The sequence below is a fragment of the Euprymna scolopes genome, chromosome 4, assembly GCF_053919585.1.
Source record: "Euprymna scolopes isolate OS-2025 chromosome 4, ASM5391958v1, whole genome shotgun sequence".
NCBI classification, from domain to species: Eukaryota; Metazoa; Mollusca; class Cephalopoda; order Sepiida; family Sepiolidae; genus Euprymna; species Euprymna scolopes.
This window is the reverse complement of record NC_136485.1, coordinates 94,151,443-94,179,351: the sequence shown is the minus strand read 5'-3', so window position 1 is coordinate 94,179,351 and position 27,909 is coordinate 94,151,443. Positions and strand designations below refer to the sequence as shown.

Here is a 27,909-nt window from a genome sequence, read left to right as displayed (position 1 = left end):
TTTCTTTATTTACTTTCTTTTATAGTTCTTTCCGGAAGTAATTAATATCTAGTTTAATTTTTTTGTTATTTATTTCTAACGTTGGTCATAATTAAAAATACTGATTTCTCCCTCGGATTTAAACGACAGGTGCACGAAAAAAAAAAATGGCGTCACCATTTTCGGCGATAACCTGTAGAAGTACTGTGTTAAACAAAAAAACCAGTTCACCAATTTAAAAATTTTTTTTTTTATTCTCTTAATGAAATACATGAGTTTTTGATTGATATATTTTAATACTTCTTTATTGACTGAATTTTTTTTTAATATCTAAAAAAAGAAAACATTGAATGAAATAGAAAAAAATTGTCGTAAGCGTCCCATATCTACTTGACATTCTAAGCATAACATAAGCTTCAACTTTAAAAAAAAAAAAATCAACATGTTTTAAAAAAAAAAAAAAAAAAGGTTTTTACACTTTGGACTTTACAAGTAAATTTCCAAAAAACACTTCTTTTTTTTTGTTTTAAATTAGAATATTTTATTTATTGATTTTTTATCTTCAATTTGTGATATATAAAACTTTGGTACATTAATTATTAAAATTTTAATAAACATTTCAAAATGGGGGGGGTGAATTAAAAAAAACAAACGTTTGCCTAAAATATTATATTATATATGGTTATATATAATTTATTGGAAAGAGCATAAAATTTCACATTGACCCTGAAAATATCGTAAAGATTGAACCAATAGAAAAATTTTGATAGATTTTTAAAGTTTAAAAATTGAAAAATATTTAACTCGTAAAATTCAATTGATTTCATTATGTAAAAAAATAGCTGCATGAAGGCGCGCCAGCACTTTGTAAACACTGTTTTTTTTTTAAATAAAAAATATTTCTATTATTTTTTAAACAACTTTAATATTTTATTTTGGAAGTATATTCCATAAAGAAAATAAACAACCCACTTTTAAAAGAGAAATTACGAGTTTTTTATATTTTATTCGCAGTTTCATGTTAGGGGTGTTAAAAATTCCCCCCAAATTCTGATACACCTAACGGTGCGATTTTTGGAATTTTTTCAACTGAATTTTTTTCATATTTCTTTCACTGAAGTTTTCAAGTTGGATTTTTTTTCCCTTGGTTGACTAGGTGCGATGGTTGAGCATACCATGCAATTCGCTCTAATACTGCGGATTGATGCATCCATCCCTGGCCAGTACACCGATTCGTTGGCACGTGCTTTCATGCCGACAACTGTAGAATAATCAAAAGAACTGTGTTAGTCAATAACACACAACAACAATAATAGCAGCAACACTTACCAAGGGTTCAGCTCATGCACAAGACAGACATCAGATTGAGCTGGACTGAGGGCTTGTATTTATGTACAAGCATATCCAATCAGGTGATTCAGCCAATCACAATCCAAGGAATAGACTGGCCCATGTGTGCACAATGGAATCTCCCATTGTGCCATAAATAGTTCTCCTCTTTCATGTGCGTCTGCTAAAGGGTTTGGAAAATGTTTGTGCAATATTCCCACATCGATGCAGGCTGCTCTGCTGAGATAAAGCCGTTGTATGCCCTTGCATATGTAGAGGGCTTGTTTAGTTGTTTTCCCTCTGACCACAAACTCAACTGGTAGCCAACCCTGACACATGAGTGTGAAACCTCCAACTGTTCGTATGATCTTTCTTGATTGGATAAGACTAATCTCTGTGAGGCCCATTTTGATTAAATGCTTTGGTCCCCCAAGACAAATGGCGGTACCACTGTCGGGAAAAACCTTTAGCGTTGCACTACAACTCCTAGGGATATTAACAGCTCGTCTGGGATCTGGTTTTGGTGAGAATGGGATTACTGATGCATTTATTTCAGTTAACAGATCACCTTCTGTAGTCATAATGGTGCCCCTCATTTGATCGAATGTGATATGGGCCATGAGTGTATTCATGGGAGCTTCTTGGTCTTCAAAACTCTTTATCACTGCCGGGCGATATTTCTTTGTCCGGCACACTGCTGAGAAATGGTTAAGTTTCCCACAAGTGTTGCACATTTGATTCCATGCCGGACATGTTAAATGGCGGGCACTTGTCCTTGGAGTACCGTGTTGGTGACTACCGCAGCCTATGCAGGTTTGACGGGGTTCTTTACCAGCAATGTTATCGTTGTGAGTAGCAGTAGAGCTAGTGCGAATATTGCCTCTGCTAGTCCGTACAGCACTTTGTTTTTTTTTTTTGCGATACATTGACATCCGGACTGTAGCTATGTCTGAGGTATTAGTAATTGCGGTTTGGTCCCGTAGTGCAGACTCAAATGCCTCAGCATGACAAATATTTTGGTTGAGAGTTTTTAGCAACCCGGCTTTTGCCAGTAGATCGGTCTGAAGCGTATCATTCGATATCCCTTTGATAAATTGGTCCTTGATGTAAATGTCGGACAGGTCGTGATCGCAGTTGGGGCATGAAAAATTATAGTCTATGGCCGTGGACCTAAGACGAACAAGGTATTGTTGGATGGGTTCATCTTCATGCTGTGATATAGCTGCAAATGTCATCCGATGGACCATGGGATTTGATTTTTGAGTTACCAATGCTTCTGTCATCTCTAGCAGCTTGTCTGGGTTGGTGGTGAAGAACTTAGGGTACGTATTTATGATTGCGTTTTGAACGGATTCATCAGCGCAACTGTATAACTGGGTATTGGCCTGAGAAGTTGGCATGTCCGTTATTCTGGTGAATACTTCCCAGTCAATCCGAAATTTTCTGAATTGTTGAGGGGTCATTTCGAGATGAAGTTGGGGAGGCCTGGCAGCTGGTGCCTTAGCATATGTGGTCTGGGTAGCGGGTTCCTTGGCTTGTCGAAGGATAGACAGAGCTTCTCCCATTGTTGTGATTCCCAATTCTCTTAGCATGGCTCGATCCATTACTTGAAGGTTTTCTTTCCTCAGTTTTTTCTTCACAAAAGTTGCAGTGTAGCTCTTGGCGGAATCGGCAGCAATGCCTGCTTTGAGGAAATAGTCTTCCCAATCTTCTGTCTCGAATCCTGTTCGCAGCACCATGTTGAATTGTGTAGTGGACTTTCGGTCAGCGTTCAAGTTGTGGATAACTTGACGAAGACTAAAGTAACTTCTCATGAAAGAGGAGAACTATTTATGGCACAATGGGAGATTCCATTGTGCACACATGGGCCAGTCTATTCCTTGGATTGTGATTGGCTGAATCACCTGATTGGATATGCTTGTACATAAATACAAGCCCTCAGTCCAGCTCAATCTGATGTCTGTCTTGTGCATGAGCTGAACCCTTGGTAAGTGTTGCTGCTATTATTGTTGTTGTGTGTTATTGACTAACACAGTTCTTTTGATTATTCTACATGAAAAACAACTTAAACCCCCTTTTTTAAGCTCGCCATATTGATAAGTGACCTTTTTTCTTTAAAATGGTACTATTTTTTTATACCTAGACTCGCAATATCGCGCGCGCCAAATGTGAAAAACACCAACATTTTTTTCGTGTAAAAAATAAAGTGGCGTTCACCAAAATTAGTGGCATAATTTGAAGTAGCCTGGAAAAAAAACTATTAAAGACACAAGAAAAAGAATTATATATCTATAAAGCAAAAAGATTAAATTTTATTTAAATCAAAACTTTATCAAAATAACCAAAAAATAAAAAATAAACGAGATATCGCAAGTTGAAGTTAAGGGAAATTTAACTTTATTTACCAGTTTTCACATCCTAAACTAGGCTAGTTTGGGATACCTAATTTAAATAAAATTTAATATTTTTCTTTTGTCTTTTAATAGTTGTTAAATTATCCTTTAAAAATTCAACTCGGTACATTTTAAACCAAAAAACGTCGTGACTGACGGAAAACATTTTTTCATTTAAAAAATGTACGTCGTTTTTTTGTTTACTTATTTAATTCTCTTATTCTGTCGGGCATTTTTGATATATCTAACAATTATTTTTTTATTAGACTGTACAGTTACATTACTTAAAAAAAAAGAACTATGAAAAAAAAGAAAATAAAGAAAGTGAAAGAGAACATATATCCGTAATTATTTAATTGAAAATATTTCGATTTAATTAATGAAAACGAGAATGTTTTTCATGAAATGTATATATATTTTTATTATTAAAAATAGAAAATGAAAATGACATATTTATAATTATCTAAACTAGGCGAGTGCCATTTGAAAACCAAAACATTTATTGTATAAAAATTTATCAAAATATGATTGTAAAAACATTTATTGGAAAGGTTGTGTAAGAAAATATAATTTTAATAAAACAATTTTATAATGAAATCAACATTGGATTTTTATAAAATAGTTTTTTTTTCCGAACATAATTTTAATGAAATATTTTTTTGAATTAAAGCAACTTTAAAGGGTCAACAACAAATTAATTTGAATGAAACCGAAAAATCATTATCTAGTTTATTTTTTTTTGTTATTTATTTCATGCTTCGGCCATAGTTTAAAATACTGATTTCTCCCTTGCATTTTAATGACAGGTGTGCGAAAAAAAAAATGGCGTCTGCAATTTCGGCGATAAACTGTAGGAGTACCCTCGAGACCTATGTGTTCTATCAGGTGTTTTTGATAAACTTGAACTATCTCAAGGTTGTGTTAGGTGTCAAAATCAATACCAGTGGAAATAAAGTTCAACTGGAAGCTGCTTTCTCTGACTACTTGAGAAGAAATCCAGTTGATTCATTTCCACCTCCAAAGCAACAAAAAAAGTCCCTTAGTGAATCTGCTGAACATTCAGATAACTCCTGTAGTTGTGATGAAGAACCATCTCAGGATATCATCGGTTATAAGCATCAAGAACAATGGACTGCTGTCTACGATGGCACCAACTTTTACATTGCCCAAGTCATTGGGCAGGAGCTGCTAAAAACAGCCTATCCTGCCTTGACATAGTTACAAAATAGACTTTGTGGTTTTGTGGGAGATGCCCTTTTCTCTTCCCTGCAACCTCTCTCCCACAGAAGAGACGTTGCAAGCCTATCTTTGTTTTATCGTTATTTCCATGGCAGGTGCTCTTCTGAGCTCCAATCTCTTGTCCCCCCCATCCCAATCTTTCACGATAAACACCCGGCTAGCTTAAACCACTGTCAACAATTTTCCCCACTCCTTATCTGTGCCTAAATTAAAATGTAGATTCTATGAACAAAGCTTCTTTCTTAGAACTGCACGCCTGTGGAACTCTCTACCACTTGCCTGTTTCCCTCCTGACTTTAACATGGATGTCTTCAAGTCCAACATAAACAAATTCCTGATGAATCGCCCCCTTAAGTTATGACACTTTATCAAATCTCTAATACTAATGAATACTGCAACACTATCCCATTGATTACTGTACACAAAATAACACTTATCCCCGAGTGGCTTCTGGGCCTTGATAAGTGGTGACCTCCATGTAAAAAAAAAAAAAAAGAAAAGATGGGGTTTTGAGGTAATGCCAGTTTCAAGTGATGGTAGGATTTGGAGTGTTCTTGATATATCTACCATAGCAGAAGCTTATGAAAGAATTCTGAGAGAAAATCAATAAGGGAAGGAATTGTACTAAGACCTCTGCCTATAAAATATCTTACTTGTTTACTTGTCTTTTAAGTTGAAAGTTTTTCAATGCTTGAAGCAAAAAATAAATGACTTGTGACTTTTTGTATAACAAATTTCTAAATCTTATTGTTGTCGGTCTTTTTTTGGCGAGTTTAAATTCCCCAAAGTATAAATATTTCTGTGGCAAAAAGTTTTGTTATTAGAAACAAGGCAAACATTTTTTTTAATTCCTCACCCAAAAATTAGTAAAGTTGCAAAGTTTTAAGCTTCTACCTCCAATGGTTACATTTTTACAGCAATTTCAGTAACGTATACTTTTAACTCATTTTTTTTTTTAACCTTTTTTGCCCTTTCTACCAAATTGTCTGTTCGACTGGTCCCCAATGGAGTGGTTTTATCAATTTATAATTAAAAGAAAAAATTATCTTGATCTCTAATGTGTTATGAATCATACTAAGAAGATTCAATACATTAGCTATTGAAATGAAATTGATATGAACAGTCAAAGTTCCATTTCCATGTCATATTTGTACTCCCCCCCCCCCCCGTTGGTAGTGAGATTTTGCTTAGTGTTTAGGTTGGTTTCGCCTAATAATTATTGCTTTCATTAGTATTAATTTTCATTTACCACAAGATGATATTACATTTATAAGGATTTTTCACTTGTTAGTAGCTTACATTTTTAGTTATATACTATGAAATTTGGCTTCTGGACCATGATAGTAAATTTTCAACTTTCTGACAAACTTTGAACGACCATAACTTAATGGCTAATTGAGCTACCAAAATAAATTTAGTACTTTTCTTTATCGCTTACAAAAATCTATATGACCACATTAGTTTTATTATTAGATATAATGAAAATAAAATTTTGGTTTGGGATAACTATTCAAATCAAAACTTTATCAAAATAACCCAAAAAATTAAAAAAATATCGCAAGTTGAAGTTAAGGGAAATTTAACTTTATTTACCAGTTTTTGCATCCTAAACTAGGCTAGTTTGGGATACCTACTTCTATACTAATTAAATGTTCAGCCGAGCTAGCCCCCATACTTTCCAAGCTCTACAATACATGCTTTGCTGATTCTTGCTTCCCTAATAGCTGGAAGATTGCCTCTTTGGTACCAGTGAACAAGAATTTTTGTAAAAGAACAGACCCTCTCAATTATCGCCCCATTAGTCTCCTCCTCTTCGCTAAAATCTTTGAGACCCTAATTAATCAAGTTTTGTTTTGAATCAGAGATATTTGTGTTTTAAACAACAAACTAATCTTTTCGTTTTGGGTTAAAAACAAAGAAAGAAACATTTTCTGCAAAAATGACATTCTGCCTCAGTCATAGAAAGATTTCTTTCTCTTGCTTTTCATTACACATTTTAATTCAAATCCTATCAGACTATTTTAAAAATATATACAAAGCCCTAGCGCTTATATTATGAGTTTTGTAAAAGAAAAAGAAAAAAACGTGGATTAATTCATTTAAAAAACAAAATTAACGTGCGAGCTAAAAAAGTGTTACAAAACTCTTCTATACCTGGTGACCCTCGAATTTGGAATGTGACGGACACTCCGACAAAATACGTTGCATAGTTTAGCCGCGTGCAAACTTTTTCAAATGCACACATGAATCCGGAAACTGAGGACTACTTGGGCACAATGGTATTGCTCACTTCATTGCTTGTTATTGAATAAATAACGACGTCAGAATTCAGTAATCATAATGTCTGCAGTATACGGACCACGATCAAGGAATTGCCGAATGATAGCGACCAAGCAGAACACTCGTCCACCCTAAAATGGAAAACGTCAGAGTTTCATCAAAGTTGACTATGCTTGCATTGGTTAAAGTCTCGCTTTTTTGGATAGATGACACTATGCTCTGGGTTCTCAATTCAAAAAAGAAAAGAAAAACAAATGAAACCGATCTTTCTTTTCCAAACATCTAATACCACATCAGTAAATAAATGACATGCGTATGAACGTTATGAAATAACAATACTGGTCTCAATAAAATTACCGATTTTTGCAAATAATCGCTCAAAAATCGAAAATTAAACCAGATTATTTTTCTACAAATTGAACTTCAACGACAGTCAGTTAGACCCAAAAACACACATGGACCGTATTAACGGTTATGTAGCCAGGACGGTGGACAACTCGCCAACCAACAGGATTTTACCTACATCGTTGGCAGTGGTGATTATCAATGCCTATTTAACACAATAAATTATCCATGGAGCTCGCGATACTATGAAGACAAATACTCTTGCACCAAACCACAGCCACCCTGAGCACAACAGAGATACCACCATTTTTTGCACATGCGGAAATTAATAATGCTTTCTCCTGGGCCGACCATGCTTGACACGTTTGGAACGAGCTTATTACAAGTACATTGCATTCTTATTAAATGCCAATTCACCACACGCATGCCAAGCCATCAATAACGCTGATCTACAACAGATCGCAGCAGACCAAGGAGTGACGAGGAATTATCACCTACGACATTCTGCCTTTCTCTCAACACAACAGTATTCCTAAATGGATACAGACATCAATAATACTCCTTGCGAACACATGCGGTTCATTTCTTTCAAAATTATGCAATTCATCATACCCAGACAACCATGTAACTCAAAAATTGATGATGTCACTTTTCTTTTAGACTGCCATCACCTTGCGAATTTTATTCCTTTTTATATTGACTTCTCGTCTAGGAGGAGAGTATTGTAGCATCAGCTGTATATGGCCGGACCAAATCTCCGGAAGAGACATTCTAAATGCAATCACCATTTTCAACATGCAAAAACACAACGTTGTGATTTGCCTATAAATGACTGTTACATATCGTGTGCAGTAATACAGCAAATAGTTCAGAATATTCTGAAACTCGACTGTATAAGTTTTTGCACGCGTAAATCGAACCAGTAAGAATGCAGTTTTACTGGTTAGCAACACGCTGCTCTACTCCATCAGGGTGCGACGTAAAAACACCAACATGACTTTGCACGCATCATCTACCTAAATTCTCAACATGGAAAGTACCATATCAAACAAGAATTAATTCTTTTCTACAAGTTATTTCGAACTGCTGTTTGCATATGTAAGGAACACACACACACACACGCACACGCACACGCACACGCACACACACACGTGGACATATTTTAATGAGCATTTTCTTTTCCCTCCATGTGTTTCCTCTCAACATGAAAATTCATAATCATGAATTCTTTCACTTTTTCCACAAAACAATCCTTGACAAAGACTAATGACAAACACTCCTTGACAAAGACTAATGAACACTTGTTGCAAAAACCTTGAAATAATTTGAATTACTTTTTCTTAAACATGTTAATAAATGTTATTTTATCCCAGTACAGCAGTCTAGAGTTCTTATTCGATTGTCGTTATTTTTCCAAAGTTGTTCATGCCTTTTAAATTTGTATTTCAAATTAGAGAAAATTAATGAAATAATTTCCTTATCCTTAAATATTGCAATAATTAAGAGAATACTGTTAGACTGCATTAGTTGCTTCCATGTAAACACCAACTTTAACTGACAGCAAAACAGACATGCTGCTTTGAACAAATTAAAATACATGGTGTCTGCTCAACATATATTGAAATGTCCACAAATGGTTTACTATATCAACTGGAATGTTTTCTACTTGAAAGTCAATGAACTTAGTAAATTAAGCTAGAGCACTGTTTTCTAAATTTAACCCACACCCTATCCAACCATCCACACAAGTTATTTCTGCATAAAAATCCTTGGCATGTAGACATGAAGAAAGATCATACATTGTAGATAATTACCATGTACTCAAAAAAAAAAAAAAAATCTGTTCAACCAATTGAACTTCAACACCATAATAAAACCGTCACCATTGCAACCTTAACAAATAGTTTTACTCTTCTTCCACTTTGGAACTAAAATGATCACTGCTACTAAATGAATAGGTAACCGGAGTACACACATATGCATCAGCAAGCATACTTTATACAAGCGCGCATGCACACACACTCTCTCTCTCTCTCTCTCTCTCTCTCTCTCTCTCTCTCTCTCTCTCTCTATATATATATATATATATATATATATATATATATATATATATATATAGCCTGAGCAAATAAACTCTTCTAAGTTATGTTCAACAACTTAACAGCCCTTGGAAGCAGAACCCTACATATAATGAATTTTGACAGATTAGATTAATTCATTACTGTTTGTTATTTAGTTAAATAAAACCTGTTTGCTTGACCCTTCATAAAATGTTTCATTTTATTATTACTTTATTTTCACAGTTCCCATACCCATTTACAAATGGAGGCTGCTATAACAATAATATTCAATTTTATTTTAAAATGAATTCAAGTTAATTTTAGTCTTATTTATGTTAAGAAATCAAATCAAAATTTAGTAAAGTGTTTGGAGTTTTAAAAACTTCTTAAATTTAATTTTAATTTTAATTTTTAATATAAGATTATTGCAAAAATAAATTTAGATACTCTTCAAAATAATATATATATATATTTTTAACTATTAGAGAATTACCATCTAAAAAATATTTTCACCAAAAAAAGTAGAGAATTATCATTTAAAAACATTAAAAAAAAAATTGAATATATAAGACATTATATATTCAATTTTTTGGAAAACATCTCTCAAACAGAAGTTTTAATTTAAAATTATTTATAGTAAAAATTACAAAAAAGCTGAAATATAATATTAAGACAGATTTTCTCTAAGATTAAACATAATTTCAAACAAAACATGTTAGTGGCTTTAATTAATCATACTTGAACAATTTCAAGCAGAAATTTAATTTAAATTAAAAGTAATAAAAATATGACAATACATTCCCTGTTTTGGTCATGAAAAATGTCTTTCAAAGATAAAACTGTGATTTTGAATAAAATGAGCACTTTTCATAAATCCACTTTATTAACATTTTATCAATTTATCAAGGAGGGAAATATGGCAGTTTCAGAAATCATGGGAACTATCTACAGATATATGACATACCAATTATGTAGGGAAATTAATCTGACAAGATCTAACCACAAAAGGATGGCTCATGGATGTGATTGAAGTTCCAACAAGCAGCCTTCAATGAAAGAAATGATCATATTCTCATTTGTTCTTACATACTATGATTGAGCTCGACAATTGTTACTTGAACATGATGCATGAAAGTATCACGATTAGATCAATAGCATTTGCCAGTAGATTTCTCTCACATGCTGGATGTCAGTGTGCTCAGATTGAGAAGCAATTGCTGTATAAACTTGAGAAAATGTACCACTATACTTATGGGATGAAAGTGACTTCTCTGACAGATTACAAGCCTCTAGTCTCAACTAAAAATCCCTGTTACAATAATAAGTGATCTCTGTTACATACATAATATTGCAGCTATACATTCCATCATCAGTAGGAAAGATGATTCCACTGGCAGATAGGTAGGCATGATCCTCTAAGAATAAGTTGAAAACAGGAAAAATTGTGGCTTGTGAACAATCTAAAAATGCAGTCTATACAGGAGTGCAAACTGGCATGGTTAGACTGCAACATTGTTGAGGATCCTATCATGAGAGCATTTGCAGACGTTATCACTAGAGGATGCCCTCACAAGAAGGCCTAATTTCCTGAAACTCCTTTTTCACTACAGAGAGGACAGTCATCCTTCTTTGTGTGCAACCTAAAATGATTCAGCGGAGGTCACATATGGTCACCTTGACATAAACATATCCTTTTGATCTTAAATCTGATTAGTTGTCTCCAAAGAAATTGAATAATATGTAATAAAAACTTGCATAATCTGATCCTGAGACAGTAGAACCTGCCAGGAAAGCATTGGCAACAAGTAATGGTCAACATCTTATGTGGAGGGAAGAATTATTTGACCAATATTGGTGAGCATTGCAATTATTTTGACAATTGACAAGCTTGACACTCATCAGGTACAATTTGGATGCTATGCAATTCTGGAGATATTTACTTCTGATGGTGTTTTTTCAAAATAAAAATCAGACAAAGTTCTAAAAGAACATGGAAAGTTAGCCCAAAATTATAAATATTTATTTTGAAAGAAAGTGACATGACTGTCATTAAAACTTAGCACAAACCTGTTTGTTAGCAGTTTGTGGAGTTCCATGTAGACAAGAAAAAAGAAAAAAATGCCCACCTTTCTCTTTATATGTTTGTTATGTTGTCACATGATATACAAATGAGATGCTTTTGGTTGAATATAAAAAGCCTGATTTTTTTTTTAACCACAGGATCATTCTTAATTTGGATGTCAAAGGAGCAAGTTTTGACAGCAGATTATTGAGATTTGGAGTAGTGCATTTTTGGCAGCAGTGTGTTATTATTTTTTAACCACAAGCTATTTTGGCATCTTCACAACATTCCACCTCTCTGCCATCTATTGCTCTAACATTACTGGTTTCATTCCAAGAGTTGGCAACACTTATAGTGGTACAACCGGTATCAACAAGGGCTCTAGCCCTCTTTCTGATAACAGTAATTACTATCTGTGGCAACAAATTCTCACATGCCTTTCGATTAATAAAGGGGTGACTACTGGCACAATAGCACCCCTTTATTCGTTTCCCGGCAGTGAAGAGCAATCCTTGTTAACGTGCCCAACCTGATCATACCAAAAGCAGATAATGCCTGGTTGTGGCTCGCTACAGTCTCTCATTAGGTGAGGTTCTTGACATCTGAAGCATTTACCTGTAAATTTACAACTTTGTCTTCTAACCGTCCGCTCCTCTCCTCTGGGATTGTTTTTTTTGTTTCCCTAATCTGAATCTGAAATAATTTTAGAGGACTTGTTGATTTTCTAAATACTAAATGCTGTTCCTTCTCAAACTGTGACCCTATCTTTTTAATGTGCTTTTGTAGCAGTTAACCCGTTTTGTCAACACAGGTAGTTCTGCGGTCCATTGCCACTCTACCGTCCACTTGTCACCATCAAAATAGGTTTGAAAGTCTTTATCTTCAATTTGACATGGCCTGGGTTTCGTTGGTCGATTAGTATTTCTACTAGTGGCTCTTATCATTCTCAGTACACACTAGTTGCTAAACTTCATCTGACCTTTAGCAATTGTAACTTCTCCCAGTTGGACTATCACATCTAGGCCCAGTATCACATTTATTCCTGCAATAAGCTTATTCAGCACAATCACTGACTCGCAGCGGCATATTCCTTACCAAAATCTCAGCATCAGTCTAGTCTGGGCCTAGATTTGATACACCAAACCAAAGATGGAATTGACATGTGCAGAGGAATTATGGGAAAGTGGAAGAGAATGGAATGGGCAACTAAAATCATGGACCTAAAGTCAGCCTTCCTTCAAATTCATGTGGACAAAAAACTATAACGGTATTAATTGGTTGAGTATAAAGGTCAGGTTAGGATTTGGTCTGAATTCTGTACCAAAAATTATGACGGCAGTTCTTAAGACCATGTTAACCAATCATGATCGAATTAAGAGAACCACCTGCACTTCTATCGAAGATATTCTGGTGGATGAGACTGAGGTGATGATGGAGAGGGTGAGAGAAATTATGTAAAAACATACAGACTGACAGCTAAACCGTCTGAATCGTTGGAAAACAGAATGGCTTTGGGGTTGAGATTGCAGCGGAATAAGGCAGTAAGGTTGATGTTCAAATGAGGAAACAAGATCACCGAAGCCAAAAATGGTCTAACGAAGAGAGAACTTTTTTGAGATGCGAGAGATTGGTTGTAGTCGGATGATTATGGACTGCATGCAGTTTTATCAAAAGGCAGACTAGTACGGACTGATGGGAAGACACAAATGATCAAAAAGTGCGGCTCATGATACAGGAAGTCATTGTGGAAGTAAAATAGTGGACACTGTAAAAGGAGAATAGGATATAAAAGAGAACCGTGAAGGGGTAATATGGAGTGATGCTAGCAGCCAAGCATTAGGGGTATTGTTAGAAATAGGTGTAACTGCTGAAGATGCTGCTTGGCTGCGAAAAAAGGATGATAATACCCATATCAATGTTGCAGAGTTCGATGTTGTGATGGAGGGCATTAATCAGGCTTTAAAATGAGGCCTACAGGTTATGGATGTTAGAACAAATTCAGCGAGAGTAGCATCATGGGTTGAATCAGGTGTCAGGACAGGAGATAAGTGGATCAAGACGAGAGAGGCAGTGGAGATGTTTATCAAGCGGCAATTTTGAGCTCTGAGAGACCTGATCTAAGTATTTGGACTGAAGGTAACTTTCACCTTGGTCCCATCACAGAAAAATAAAGCAGACAGGCTAACCAGAGTAAAGAAAGCCTGGCTGAAGGAAAAGAAAGATATGGCCTTGGTGTGCTGTGCAGTAGAGCAACTAAAGGACCTGTATAAGATGCATCGTTTCGGAAAGGAATGAAATCTATATCTAGCAAGAAAAGTTAATCCGCACATTAGAAGATGTTTGGGAAGTAGTGGAGCAATGTATGGAATGTCAATCAATTATCCCTGCATCAACAAACACTAACAAGAGTAATTGCACGTTGCATAAAATTGATATCATGCATTATCAACACAAAATGTGTCTGACGATGATTGATGGCAGGCTTAGGAGGGTAGCAATATGGCGAAAAATCAAAAGGAACAGGTGAAGAAAGTTGTTGAGGTGTTTATGGAAAGGGGATCAGTGGAATAAGTTTTGATGGATAATGGTATGTTTTTCTGTTCGGAAGTGTTTAGAGAGCTATGTGCGAAGTGGAATAGAGAGGCACCATCACACTATAACAGCTGTGGCATCAAGAAGCCAAATTTCGCCCAAGAAACTGTATGGCACTGAAGGCTGACCAAGATGAAACATCAGTGCTGCATCGATCTGCTTTTACCTATGAATGGTGACATCCGCACAAGCAGAAATCACGGTTGGCGAAGAGGTGTGGGTGAAACCACCCAATTCTCGTAGGAAGAGGTACTAGAACTGAAGTGCTCTCCAAGAACAGTGACAGTTAACAGAATGCCATATCACAACTTAGACATACAGAGAGTTTCCTTGCCAGCAGAGGAGGAGGGTGATAAAGTTCTGCAAGAAGAACTGATATGAGGGATACACTGTGAACAAAGATGTCCAGCATGGATGGTGAACTATTAGACCAATTATTGATCTTAAACATCAAGGGGGCATGTGATTAAAAATTAGCACAAACCTGTTTGCAGTTTGCAGAGTTCCATGTAGACAAGAAGAAAAAAAATGGCCTCCTTTCTCTTTATATGTTTGTAATGTTATTAAATGACATGCTTCCAATTGAATATAAAAAGCCTGATTTTTAAACCATAAAACCATTCTTGATTTGGATGTCAGATGAGTAAGTTTTGATAACAGTGTCGGGATGTAGAGTTGTTTTCATAGCAGGACGTTGAGATTCGTAGTAGTTCATTTTTGGCAACAGTGTGTGAGTTAATATTTTTTAACCACAAGGACAAGAAGAGAAAAGAGGATGAGGATACATGAAAGAAGACCGGAAAAGAAAAACAGAGAGAGAAAGAGAGAGAAAAAATAAAAAGCAAAGACTGTTTCTGCTACTATTATAATGCTGTTGCTGACTGAATGGAGAGAACTTATGTTTACAAACAAGGGGGAGTATGTTTACACAAGCGTTGTTTTAGAATGTTACTCAGTAATAGTAATGGATCCTATTGATTAATTTTGGTGAAACTTTGCTTTATATAATGGTATAAAAAACATAATTTTAAATTTCTGTAAAATTATATTCATTCAAGTTTTCATCTTTGAATTTTTTCTGAAAATGAACCTTAAATTTTATATTTCACCTACAAAATTGAAGAATAATCTTTCTATTATGAGATTGAATCATTTTTTTAAAGTTAACATCATAAATTGCACAAAGTAGGACTAAAAATTTTGTTGCTGAAAAAAATTTGAAATTTGCATTTGTCATTAACCATTTATAAGCTGAATTGTACATGATCAAAAAATATTTATTGTTAATTTTAGATGGCAGCATACTGAATGTAAGCAATGGACAGTTGTAATCAGGAGGTATCTAACACCTACCCAGATACTGAACTACTATGAACATGGTGTGTTTGAATCAATTCCCACTTTATTTATGCTGTTATATTCATTTATGAATGAATTAGTTCAACCAGGTCATTTATGAATGAATTAGTTCAACCAGGTCATTTATGAATGAATTAGTTCAACCAGGTCATTTATGAATGAATTAGTTCAACCAGGTCATTTATGAATGAATTAGTTCAACCAGGTCATTTATGAATGAATTAGTTCAACCAGGTCATAAAGGGTTAAAATAGTTAAATAATTAAAATCAATCTGGAAAAAACAAACTAATCACTGTACAAGAAAAATATTAGAAAGAAGCAAGATTGAATTTTATTTACATATTATATATATACATAATATATATTACATAAATATAACCTGAAAAATAACTAAGATATAAGTTAACTTTTCCAAAATTTTCACTATCAAAGTAATAGGAATTGCTTCTTTGCTATGAATTTATCAACATTTTTTTTTTTTTTAAAGATTTTCATACCAATCTGCAATTGAATTGATTTTCTTTTTGGATTATTGCAGATTTCTTTATTTAAAAAGAAATGGAAATGCTTTGGAGCTTACTATTGGGTGCCTGCAGTCTGACATTAGCCATTCTATGGTACCATAGTCTTTTTGAGGTGGTTGCTTTTGGTATTCTTTACATTTCTGTGTGTATTTATGGAATGTTTATTGGTCTGAAATGGTTTCTGATGAGAGGTCAAACATATCATGCAGCATTACCCACTCAAAAATCAAGTTTGGTCAGCATGCTGGTACAGAAAATGAAGGTGAGTTCAAAAACATTCTTTCCTCTGTTATTATTTTATCATTATGTTATTGGTTCTTAGCCAATTTTTAAAGGTTGAAGTAAGTATGTAAAAAGTAAACCTTATCTGATTCTTGCAGGGCTATCTGGCGTTGCTCGGGCTATATAAAAATAAGAAAGAAAAATGAAGTTTCAATACACCTGCTATTTCTTAGGATATAAATAACTTTTTGATGACTATATATCACTTTTTATGCCGGGCAAATCCAAATAGATTATCTTGGGTATAATAATATAACAAAACATTAATGTTTCTTGTTCTAAAAAAGATATTGAGCACTATTTTATTACTATATATGACTTACCAGATATGATATTGTACTCTTAAAATCTCCAATAATGCTGCATAAATCTTCTTGTATAAAATTTTATAACAAAACATAGTAACATTGTTTTACCTAGACAACACAGCCTTTAAACATACCTGCTCTGCCCAGGATATTTAACACTTTGGATTGACTAACTTATACTCCTTACCATATATGATGATGTACTATTCCTATTTTGGGTCACAGGCAACATCTTGGATTTTGTCTAGTATAAAACATCATAAAAATAACAAAAAAAGTATTTTGCCAGGTAATACTGCATTTAAGCACATTTGTTAAATCGTGGGCAATAGCGAGTAAATTTTCTAAACAAAAAAAGAGATAATGCCTGGGGTCTTGTGACAACAAAATGTACACGTTTGTACATTTGTCAAAAAAAAAAAAAAAAAAATAGGTTTTGGTAATCCCTGAGAGTATGCTGCCATCAACATGGTATGAATACTGCATTATAACTTTTAGAAATAAAAAGAAGATAATGCCTAGGAGGATTTTCTTTTCTTTTCACCCTCACCATAATTATGTGATTTCTGAAAGATTTTGAATAATAATTTAGCAATTTTCTCAAATTAATACATAAAAATACATTGCTTATTTTTTTTTAATTATTAAATGACAATAAAATAATAGGAAAATACAGACCCTTTCCCCCAACAAAAACTAGCCCAGAATAAATATTAACATTTTATTCTAAATACTCTATTTAAAAAAAAAAAGTATTAAGCGGTTATGATTTAAAAAAAAAAAAAAAAAAAATTGTGATTTGCATAACTAATATTGCTGTATTTAATAGGAATTGGATCTTTTAATAAACCCTCAACTAAATCAATCCCTGATTTAAATTAAAAAAAAAAATGTCTAATATTTTTTTATTTTCATTTTTCAAACTGCCTTTGTGGGGAGCCAAGTAAATAATACAAGTGTCACAAAATAAAAAAGCTAAAAAAAAATCTAAATTCCAAATTAATTGAAGAAATCTTTTAACCCTTTTTAATTATTCAAAAGCATTCCTGTTATTACTTTATTACTTTTATTTCCTGTTACTACTTTAATTATTCAAAAGCATTCCTGTCTCCAGACAGACAAACTGTCTAACTGCCCTTGTCAATAGTAAATACTACAAAGTTTTGTAACACATGGAGCATGAAGGCTAATCAATTTCTATCAACATGTTTAAATGGTTACGAATTTTAAACAGTATTTTTGATTTGTGTAACTTTTGCATAACTTTGAGTAAGTCTTGTCTCAATCAAAAACAAAATGTTATGCAATAAAAAAAAAGAAGATAATCCTAGGTGACACTGTGTTTGAACACGCATGTTTACTTTGTTATAACAGTTAATGATCCAATATACAAAACATATATTGCTGATGAAAAAAAAATGATCATCAGCAAGGATTAAACCTAAAACCTTAGTGTCGTCTGTCTGTAATCTTATCCATTACACCAAATCTCACAGCAATGTTTCAATTGAAGATATTTTGGCGTAAGAGAAGCATCAAGACAGGTTATGTGCAAAGGAGGTAGCAGCGATAAAGGTACAATTTTACCTGCCCTCACCCCCACAGCACCGACAATCTCTGACATTTATACTACAAAAAATAATTTATTTTTCTGCATTTTAAATATACTTCTGAGACACCACCTTTTCAGACAATATCAACTTGATGGTGGTCTATTTTGTATTTGTAAAGTTTTAGTGAGACATACAAACACATACACTAACAGATGACTGCCCTTTATATAATAACAGAAGATAAACCTTATTACACATGAATGAATCTAATCAAAGGAAAACAGAATGAATTGTCTCTTCTGTATTCTAATAACTTTTCAGTTCATGGAGAATTACGAGGGGCGTGCAATAAGTAATGCCCCTGACCCACTTCCCATTGCAGTAGAGCAATGAAGCGTTCTTATTTCTTATTAGTCTTTCTCTACCTAGGAACCACCCAGAGTTATGCATTTCTCCCATCGTTTGATGCAACTCTGGAGACCGTTTTTTTAGAACACCCCAGGTTGGTCCTCCAACCACGATGTGACTTCAGAAATCAAGGCTGCATCATCTGGGAAATGCTTTCCTTTCAAAAACAACTTCATGGCTGGGAAGAGGTGAAAGTCAGAGGGTGCAAGGTTAGGAAAGTAGGGAGGATGGGGGATATTTCATAACCACACGCCTGTGCTTCTGATCTGGTGACATGCGAGTTGTGGACCGGACATTATCCTGCAGGAGGAGGGTACCTTTGCTGATCTTGCCCCGCCTCTTGATTTTGATAGCTTCCCTTAATTTCCTCAAAAGTGAAGCATAATAGGCCCCTGTAATTGTGGTATCATTTGCCAAGAAATCTGTCATCACTACTCCGTCCTGGTCCCAGAAGACTGTGAGCATGACCTTGCCAGTGGAGGGCTGCACCCTTGCCTTCTTTGGAGGTGGTGAGTCGAAGTGCTTCGACTGCATTGACTGGGCTTTGGTCTCTGGATCATAGTGATGGACCCAGGTTTCATCCTGTGTAATCAGTCTTTTTAAAAACTTTGACTCATCTTCTTGGCCCATCTCCAAATTCATTCTTGAGCACTCGACGCGTTCTCACTTCTGGAATGGTATGAGCAACCTGGGAATCCATCTGGCAGACACCTTATGCATATGCAAATGGTCATGAATGATAGTTTCCACAGACCCTGTACTAATCTTGACATCTTGGGCTATTTGGTAAATAGTAATGCGCCGATCTTCCAAAATTGCAGCCTCAACTTGATGGACAGATGCCTCATAAATGGCAGAAGTGGGGGACCAGGTCTGGGAGCTTTTTCCACAGACCTCTGGCCATGTTTGTAATTCATGATGCCCGTGTTTTACAAGGTCATATGATGGGGCATTATCACCATAAGTTTCTTTCATTCCATCAAAAGTCTCCTGTGGTGTGCGTCCTTTCAAATACAAAAACCGGATCTCTGCTCGACATTCAACAGGCTCCATTTCACACCTGACTCAGTTCAAACACCTGTAAAACAGAAACCACAATTAGTTCAGAGCTGTAATTTGCCACATAACCTATAGAGATATAAATCCTTGTACATGCAAAATTTCAGCTAGATCAGACAACTGGAAGTGGGTCAGGGGCATTACTTATTGCACGCCCCTCATATGTTTGTCATGACAATACAAATTTAGAAACACTGAACCATTTGATTACCATAATTTCTATACACAAGTGCAGATCTTTCTAACATTTATCAACCTACTGTTTCATCAGTCCTACCTTTCCAGGAGAAAACGGCTGATTTCCACTTTACATTTTTATGAATTTTCACAAATCAGAGGAATAATGCCAGAAAAATTTCTTTCAAAATGACCTTATTATTAATGCTACACATTTTTCATAAAATGTGTTTATACAGAATGTCCTTTCACATTTTTCTAAAATCTCCAGCACTGAATAAAAACAAATGTTTTGAAAACGAATTCTATTAAAACTTTTGTATAAAATTGATTTCCAACACCCCATTATGCTATAACATCAATTTTTCTCTTCTTTTCTTAAAAACTTTGATTTCCAGTTGAACAAAAAAACATAAACAAAACTGTTGTAGACTCATAAGGCTCCAAAAGGAAGACCCAACTCAATATTTAGTGGAAATACTAAATAAATAAATCAATAAATAAATAAATATACTGAAAAGAAAGGCAAGATAGAACAAATAAAGAGAATAGTTATATATCGGTCTGATTGCCAAGTGTGCATAACGTTGAGACATATTCTCCCAGTCTTTATAGTATGAGGAAGAGATTGTTATTAGCCATAAGATGGGTACCACAACACCTCATTCCTCCCAAACCTTAACTCTGTAGGGGTTTCAATATCTTAGGTTTAGATAGTTTTTTTTTATGTTTTGTCTGTTCTTGTGGATTTAAAGTTTTATTCCCTGTATTCATTCTGCATTGTGAACTCTTATGGCTACAAGTTAAACATGTTTTATAATGATTCACAATGAAAAGAGGATAAGTGGTAATTTTTCCTGATTTTTATTCTGGTGATTTAGAGAATGAAAAAATATTTCTTTTTGGTTTGATTTGCTTTTGAAGGAGAATTGAAATGTGCTTTCTGATGTATTTTTCTTATGTGAACCATGGCAGACTCTTCATTATTTTTACTTTTGTTTAATACTTATAAATCTTCAGCTAAATTTTGTAATGTTAAATTTGTTTTCTTTCCAACTTGGTTATCATTCTATGTCTAATTTCTGCAACTTTCGCACAAATTTAAAGCATTTAACGTTATCCACAGTAAGTTAAGAAAATTTGAAATCATTATAGTGTTTATTAATGTGAACGCTGAGAAGATTTTAATGTCTTTTCTGGTTAAGGTCAAACATTTCCATTCTTTTTGGAATACGGAAGTTTTAGTGCTAAATTAGAAGTTTAACAGCTTTAGCAAAGTCAAGTCACTAGTTTTGGGGGGTAAAATATAGTCCATGAATTTATGTTTGGTGATTCCTAATTTTTGGAGTAGTAGGCAAACTTTTTTAGAGTTAACCCATTTTTCACAATCTATTTTATATATATCTTCATACTTTCTGAAATATAGTGAAGGTTTTATCCTTCTCTGGGGAATAAGTGAAATTGTATTTTAAATGGCATTTTGAGAAAAAGCATTTTCATTCTCAGTCAAAGACCCCTATTCGACAACATTCATAATAATAATTTTTCAAACTTTTGTTGTCTTTCTTTGTTTTTCTGTTCTCTGTGTTTTTATTGTTGTAATAGTCGTTCTTTGTATTTTTTTTCTGCCTTTCTTTGTTTTTCTGTTCTAATATTTTTTCTTCGTTTTTTGCTGTTATTTCAATTTTTCTTTGTTTTTTTTTTAGTTGTTTTTCTTCATTTCTTTGTTTCATCTAGTATTTAACCATTTTTTATCTAAGGCATGTAACAATTTCAGTCTTACTATAAATCTAAAGTAATGTCCCAGCCTGGAATGTATGTTGAGCCTCAAATCTCAATTTGTAGAATCCACCTAAAAACTGGGGACAAGTTCATTTACTTGGGCAGTATTCTGTCAAGGGCAGTACACATAGATGAAGTTGATTGCAGGATAGCCAAGGCTAGTGCTGCCCTTGGACGTCTCAGAACCATTGTGTGGGAGCATAGAGAAATTCGGCTACAGACCAAACTCCAAGTATACTGAGTTGTGATTCTTATCATCCTCATGTATGCTTGTGAAACTGTATATGCCAGACATGCCAAGAAACTGAATCATTTCCATATGACCTGCCTCCGTAGATTGTTAAAAATCAAGTGGCAAGACAAGATACCAGAAACTAAGAGTCTAGCCTGGTCAAACCTTCCGTCAGTACACACCATGTTACAGAAGTGCCAGGTGCGATGGGCAGGTCATATATGCTGCATGCCTGATTCAAGCTCCCAAAACAACTCCTTTATGGTGAACTGTTCAAAGGAAAAAGACCCGCAGGAGGACAGCAGAAATGATTCAAGGACAATCTGAAGGTCTCCCTCGAACAGTTTGGTTTGTATTCTAACTTATGGGAAAACTAACCCAAGACAGATGTTTGTGGTGTGCCACAACTCACAAATTGCTGAATCCATACGCAGTAAAGAATCCAGTAGAAAATGTGACCTGTCTCTACTTTATCATTATTTTCATAGCAAGTGTTCATCTAAGCTCCAATCTATGCCATCCTCACCTAACATTCATGACAAACACTGTCTAGCTGAAAACGCTATAAAAATTTCCCCCACTCTTTATCTGTGCCTAAACCTAAATGTAGATTCCATGAACAAAGCTTCTTTCTTAGAATGGCACACCTGTGTAATTCTCTTCCGTTTTCCTGCTTTCCAGCTGACTACAATATGGTTGTCTTCAAGTCCAATGTAAACAAGTTCTGGATGAGCTGTTCCCCTTAAGTAATCCAATTTACCACTGCTAACAATTACTATGATATTGTCCCATTGATTACTGTACACTCTCTAACCCTTATGCTCGAGTGGCCTCTGGGCCTTGATAAGTGGTGACTTCTTTGTAAAAAACAAACAAAAAAAATTAGAAAAGACAGAGCAATCAACATCTCTGATACAGAATTATCCCCCCTGTGTCCAACATGTGGGCAATACTTCAGAACTCAAATGAATGGCTCTTGTCTTGGGGAGGCCTCAAGTTTTGACAAGCTACTAGGCTTGACCTTTACTCCTGATCTTAAATGGAATACGTACATCAAATCTGTTACCAAGGCTGCTGGAAAAATGGTCGGATCCTTCTATCTCCATAGTTTATTGTAAACTATGTGTACACTTCTTTAGAGATTTGGATGTTATCCTTGTTGATATGAGATTTCACAATTTGAAATTTTATTAAATGTTTACCATTGAAAATTCAATTTCTAATGTTGAATGAGAGGAAGAAAAACATTTCATCCATAACCTATGTTCTTGATTATCATAAAGTGGAACTTTCAATTATTGACTAAAGACACAATGCCATTCTGTTCTTTTACAGCGGGTAGAAATCATTAATTAGTTGTCTGTTAATGTTTGGGTTTAATTGTTTTCTTTTCACTTGCCTTACTTAAAAAGTATTCTAGAATACATAAATATACCAATTACTGATTATAAAAAAAAAACAAAGGTTTGGCAACAATAATAGCAAAATATAAATGACTAATAATTTGATGACTAAACTAGGAAATAACAATGTTGTTGTATATTTTGATTACTGATTCATTTCGAATCATCAGAAAAAATTGACTATATATGGATTAACAATGCCTATACTTTGTTTATTAATAAAATTTTTCACGTTTTTTGTCTGTTTTTTTTTTTTTTCTTAAAGTCGTAACTTATCTCACTGGAATTGTTAACAATTAGCAAGAGAAAAATATAAGCTCATTCAAGTGTGCCTATTTAAGCAATAAAAACAAAAAAATTAACATTTTTATTGGGTTTCCTTTTGTTTGTAGTTGAATGATTTAGTTTTTAAAATCTCTACTTGGAATCTTTTTCGCTCAGCTGAAGAAAGAAAATTTTCTTTTCAATCCTATTTTCTGATTTTTAAGTATTTTCTTTCACAAATTTGGCATACCTTGTGTGTTAAAAATGCAGTACAGCTTTTAACGTTTGTAACAATTTTTCCAAACACACAATTTAAATCTTTTTTCAAAAATCCAACGTTCCAATTGTAGTAATCATTATATTGTACTCAATATAAGTCAGAGTTCTTGTCACTAACGTTGAAGGGCCGATAATAAATAAGACAACATGGTGATATATTCACCAAAGTATAGAATAGTATGTTACAAAAAGATTGCTTCGAGACTGTGTTGTAAACTCCTCTACTCATTGTATCTAGAAGAATCCATATAGTCATAAAATTGTGTAGTTCACCATCATACCATAACATGAAACTTATTTAAGACTGAGCATATTGCAAGATTGCCTTTCAAATTTGTGGCTTTTATCAATTAAGTGTGGAACTGGTGAATTTTGACAAAATAAGTGAATTTGCTTCTACAAAAGTTCACAAAGTTAAAATTTAATAAATCTAGTTAACAAATAATTAAAATAATATATTTGTCTGGTTTTCAAATTCTGCATATTTTTTTTTTTTTTTTTTGTTTTGTTTTTTTCAATCAACATAAATCTTTAATATTTTTTGTTCTCCAAAATAAAGGGCAGATGTTATGAATAGTGCCCAAAGTGGCACTTTGCTTGTATCAGGAGAATCCAGTTCCCTAAAAAATTGCGCTCTTGATTGCAATAAAAATGATTGCCTCAGTCTAGGAGAACTACAAGGAAAACATTTTTTTTTTTTTTTTTTCAAAATTAATGTGGTTTGTGATTCTTAAAAAAAACTTCCTTCAAGAAGTATTGGTTTTCAAATATACTTAACTTTCAAACTTTAATTGTAGTAATAAATGACTTTATAGCTGCCAATTGAAATAAACTAAATAAGATTCTATTCTTTTTGGTGATTATGTGTGTATCCATTAAAAAAGTTAGTGGGAAAAATTACAACAAAAATAATTTAAAATTTAAAGTAGAGGTGGGATCATTTTCGCATATAAATTTAATGTATAATGATTCCCCGTTTCCTGGCTTTTAAGAGCAGTTTAAAGCAGTTAGTACTCCAAATTCTTTTGATATTTTTTTAATTTAAAAAGTTAGTACACACACACATAAACTATGCTACTATTAAATCTAGGTCCAAGTGACAAGCCCACTTCCTAAAACCTGCTGTACCATTAACAATCTGAGTAACAAGTCTCATCTCCAAAATATCTCCCTTAACCTTACCACTAACCCTCAGTCTGAATGGCTCCATTTTAAAATAAAAACCCTTCTAAAACTCTATCACTAAGTCCGAGTGGCAAACCCTCCATTGTACAAACTGTCTTAAAACCATATAATCATCTAAAAGAAAAAAATACCCCTGTAAAAAAAACAAAAACAACGCACACCATTTGTCTCTCATAGAAAAATAAATTAACTCCTCTAAAAGAATTGCCTGGAAATGGTGGATTATTTTACATTAAATTTATATGTGAAACTAATCCCCCATTGTAAAATAATTATTTTTGTATTTTTCTTTAAGCCAAGTTTTCGGGCTGTTCACATGTAATTGCCCTACCCAAAGTCAGAGTGGCAAGCCTCCTCCACACATAATTTGTCAAAAAAAAAAAAAAAAAAAAACTTGCAAGATTTATTTCTCAAAAATATGGTTAACTACCCTAAGATATTAGAATGGACTTAAACTCTAAGATTATTTTACATCAAATTTTTATTTGTTGTTGTTTTTTTTTTTTTCAATTTCTACCAAGTTTTTCAGTGTAATTGCCTAAAAAGGGGAGAATTACATATTTTAGGCGAGCAGGTGGGGGGAATTTAACTGGTGTTAATCTACAATAATACCAAATAAATATTGCAGTATATTAATTTTTTATAGTCCTGATATTAGATTTCAGTTTCTTATACATAAAATGAATTACAAGTCAACTTTGAGTTTTCTAACTTCTTTCTTTTAATGGATACATGGAATTTTTATGGAATTGCAACATATTTATGTGCATTTACTACAGATTACTTGGAAAGCATTAATTTGTAGAGATTTTCATTGCCATATTCAGATTCCTTGCACAAAAGTACATTTACATGGCAAATTTCATTGCTTAATCTTGTGTTTTAACAAAGATATAGCCTTTTTGCTGAAAAAGCAGTGTAAAAAATGTGACGACATACATATGGTTTTAAACAAGGAAAAATATCCAAACATCCAAGGCACAAAAATAATCATAACTTATTTTTAGTCAGATTAAAAAAATTCAAAACATTCTTTCTTAGATCAAGATCTTTTTGTGTGGATTTTTGAGATCTTTTAATCAATTTCAATCTTTTTCATGTGTATTGCTTCTCTGATCCATATTACTTTTTCTATCTCATTTGAATGAAGATAAAATCAACTGTGAATTTACTCATTAAAACTATTTAATATTTTGTTTCATTTTTAAAAAAATGCATAAATCAGAATATAAAATATTTTTTAATGTGGTTGAATCCATTTATGAATGCCTTCTATGCAAAAATAATTGAGATTGTTTTAAAAATTGATATTAATTTATAAAAAAACTGAATTTTCTATTTGAAAATGTTCTGTTGCAGACAAAGAATACTACTTCTGAGGTAAATTCTAAGAAAATCGTGACAACAAAGAATTTGGACTCAGCCATCCAAGAATTGATTGATTTAATCGTTAAAGACTTTGTTATTAGCTGGTATAAAGATTTTGGCAAAGATGATCAGTTAATTGCTTCCTTCATAAAGTGAGTATCAATATTATCTTCCTGTGTTACAAAACCAAGATTAAATATAATGAACAAGTATTTATGAAGAAAAGTATTTTTTCAAATTGGTAAACTCTTTGAAAATAAACAAAGTTTTCAAAAATGCAGATCATTTTAAAGCTACATCAACAACTAAAGGCATGAAACTATTATATTGAACACATCTGTACAAAACAACTCCATAAATATTTTCACTGTCAAACAGGTAATCATTCCTTAAAGTTGAATTTTAGGAATACGAAATTTTAGGCATACTAAATAGCTTAAGCACTACTTTGTGCAAAGTAATAATAGATTATCAGTATAATCTAAAATATTACATTCCTTAAATCTTTTTTTTATCAAAGTACATGAGAGAGCATGTCGAAATCGCCTTATAGATGGCATTATCCTTTACTATTAATAGAATCCAATGATCAAGACCGGTTTATAATACAGAGATCCTTTGACTTTTTAACAGCCAGAACCCACAATAGTTTTTTTTTTTTTTTTTTTTTTTTTTTTTTTTTTTTACATAGGCATCACCACTTATCAAGGCCAAGAGGCCATTCGAGGATAAGGGTTAAAGAGTGTACAGTAGAAATTGGACAATAGTAATCGTTAGTAAATTTGTAAACTTATATGGAACGTCTCATCAAGAACTTGTTTATGTTAGACTTGAAGACAACCATATTGTAGTCAGCTGGAAAGCAGGAAAACAGAAGACAATTCCATAGGCATGCAGTTCTAAGAAAGAAGCCTTGTTCATGGAATCTATGTTTAGGTTTAGGCACAGATAAAGAGTGGGGGTAATTATTGATAGTGTTTTCTGCTAGACGGGTGTTTTTTGTGAAAGTTTGGCGAAGGGGGGGTATAGATTGAAGCTCAATCGAGCACCTGCCATGAAAATAACGATAAAGCAGAGACAGACTTGCAACATATCTTCTTTGAGAAAGAGATTGAAGGGAAGAGAAAAGGACATCCCCTATGAGGCTACGAAGTCTATTTTGAACTCTATCAAGGCAGGATAAGTCCTTTCTAGCAGCTCCTGCCCAGATGTGGCAACAGTACTCCATCCTTGGACGTACCTGGCTCTTATATAGATAGAGAATTGCATCAGCAGTGAGATATCTACTGGATCGATAGAAGGATCCCACCATTTTTCCAGCGGCCCTGGCAACGGGTTTAATGTATGTGTTCCATTTAAGATCAGGAGTAAAGGTCAACCCTAGAAGCTTGTCAAAACATGAGCCCCCCCCCCAAGACGAGAGCCATTCATTTCAATTGATGCCA

At 33.7% G+C, this 27,909-nt stretch overlaps 1 protein-coding gene across 6 annotated transcripts in view; it reads left to right on the top strand.

Annotated features, from left to right (window-relative positions):
* Positions 1-27,909, top strand: part of LOC145268864 (sorting nexin-25-like) — a 631,480-nt gene that overhangs the window by 194,411 nt on the left and 409,160 nt on the right. For 5 of the 6 annotated variants that reach the window (XM_080124584.1, XM_080124583.1, XM_080124587.1 and 2 more), the window contains exons 2-3: positions 16,179-16,426; positions 26,456-26,616. In XM_080124584.1, coding sequence (XP_079980710.1) covers positions 16,199-16,426; positions 26,456-26,616 — 389 coding nt within the window. In that variant the 5' untranslated portion in view covers positions 16,179-16,198. Of the gene's footprint in view, positions 1-15,577; positions 15,659-16,178; positions 16,427-26,455; positions 26,617-27,909 lie in introns of those variants that run through there. The other variant, XM_080124588.1, reaches the window with a different exon arrangement.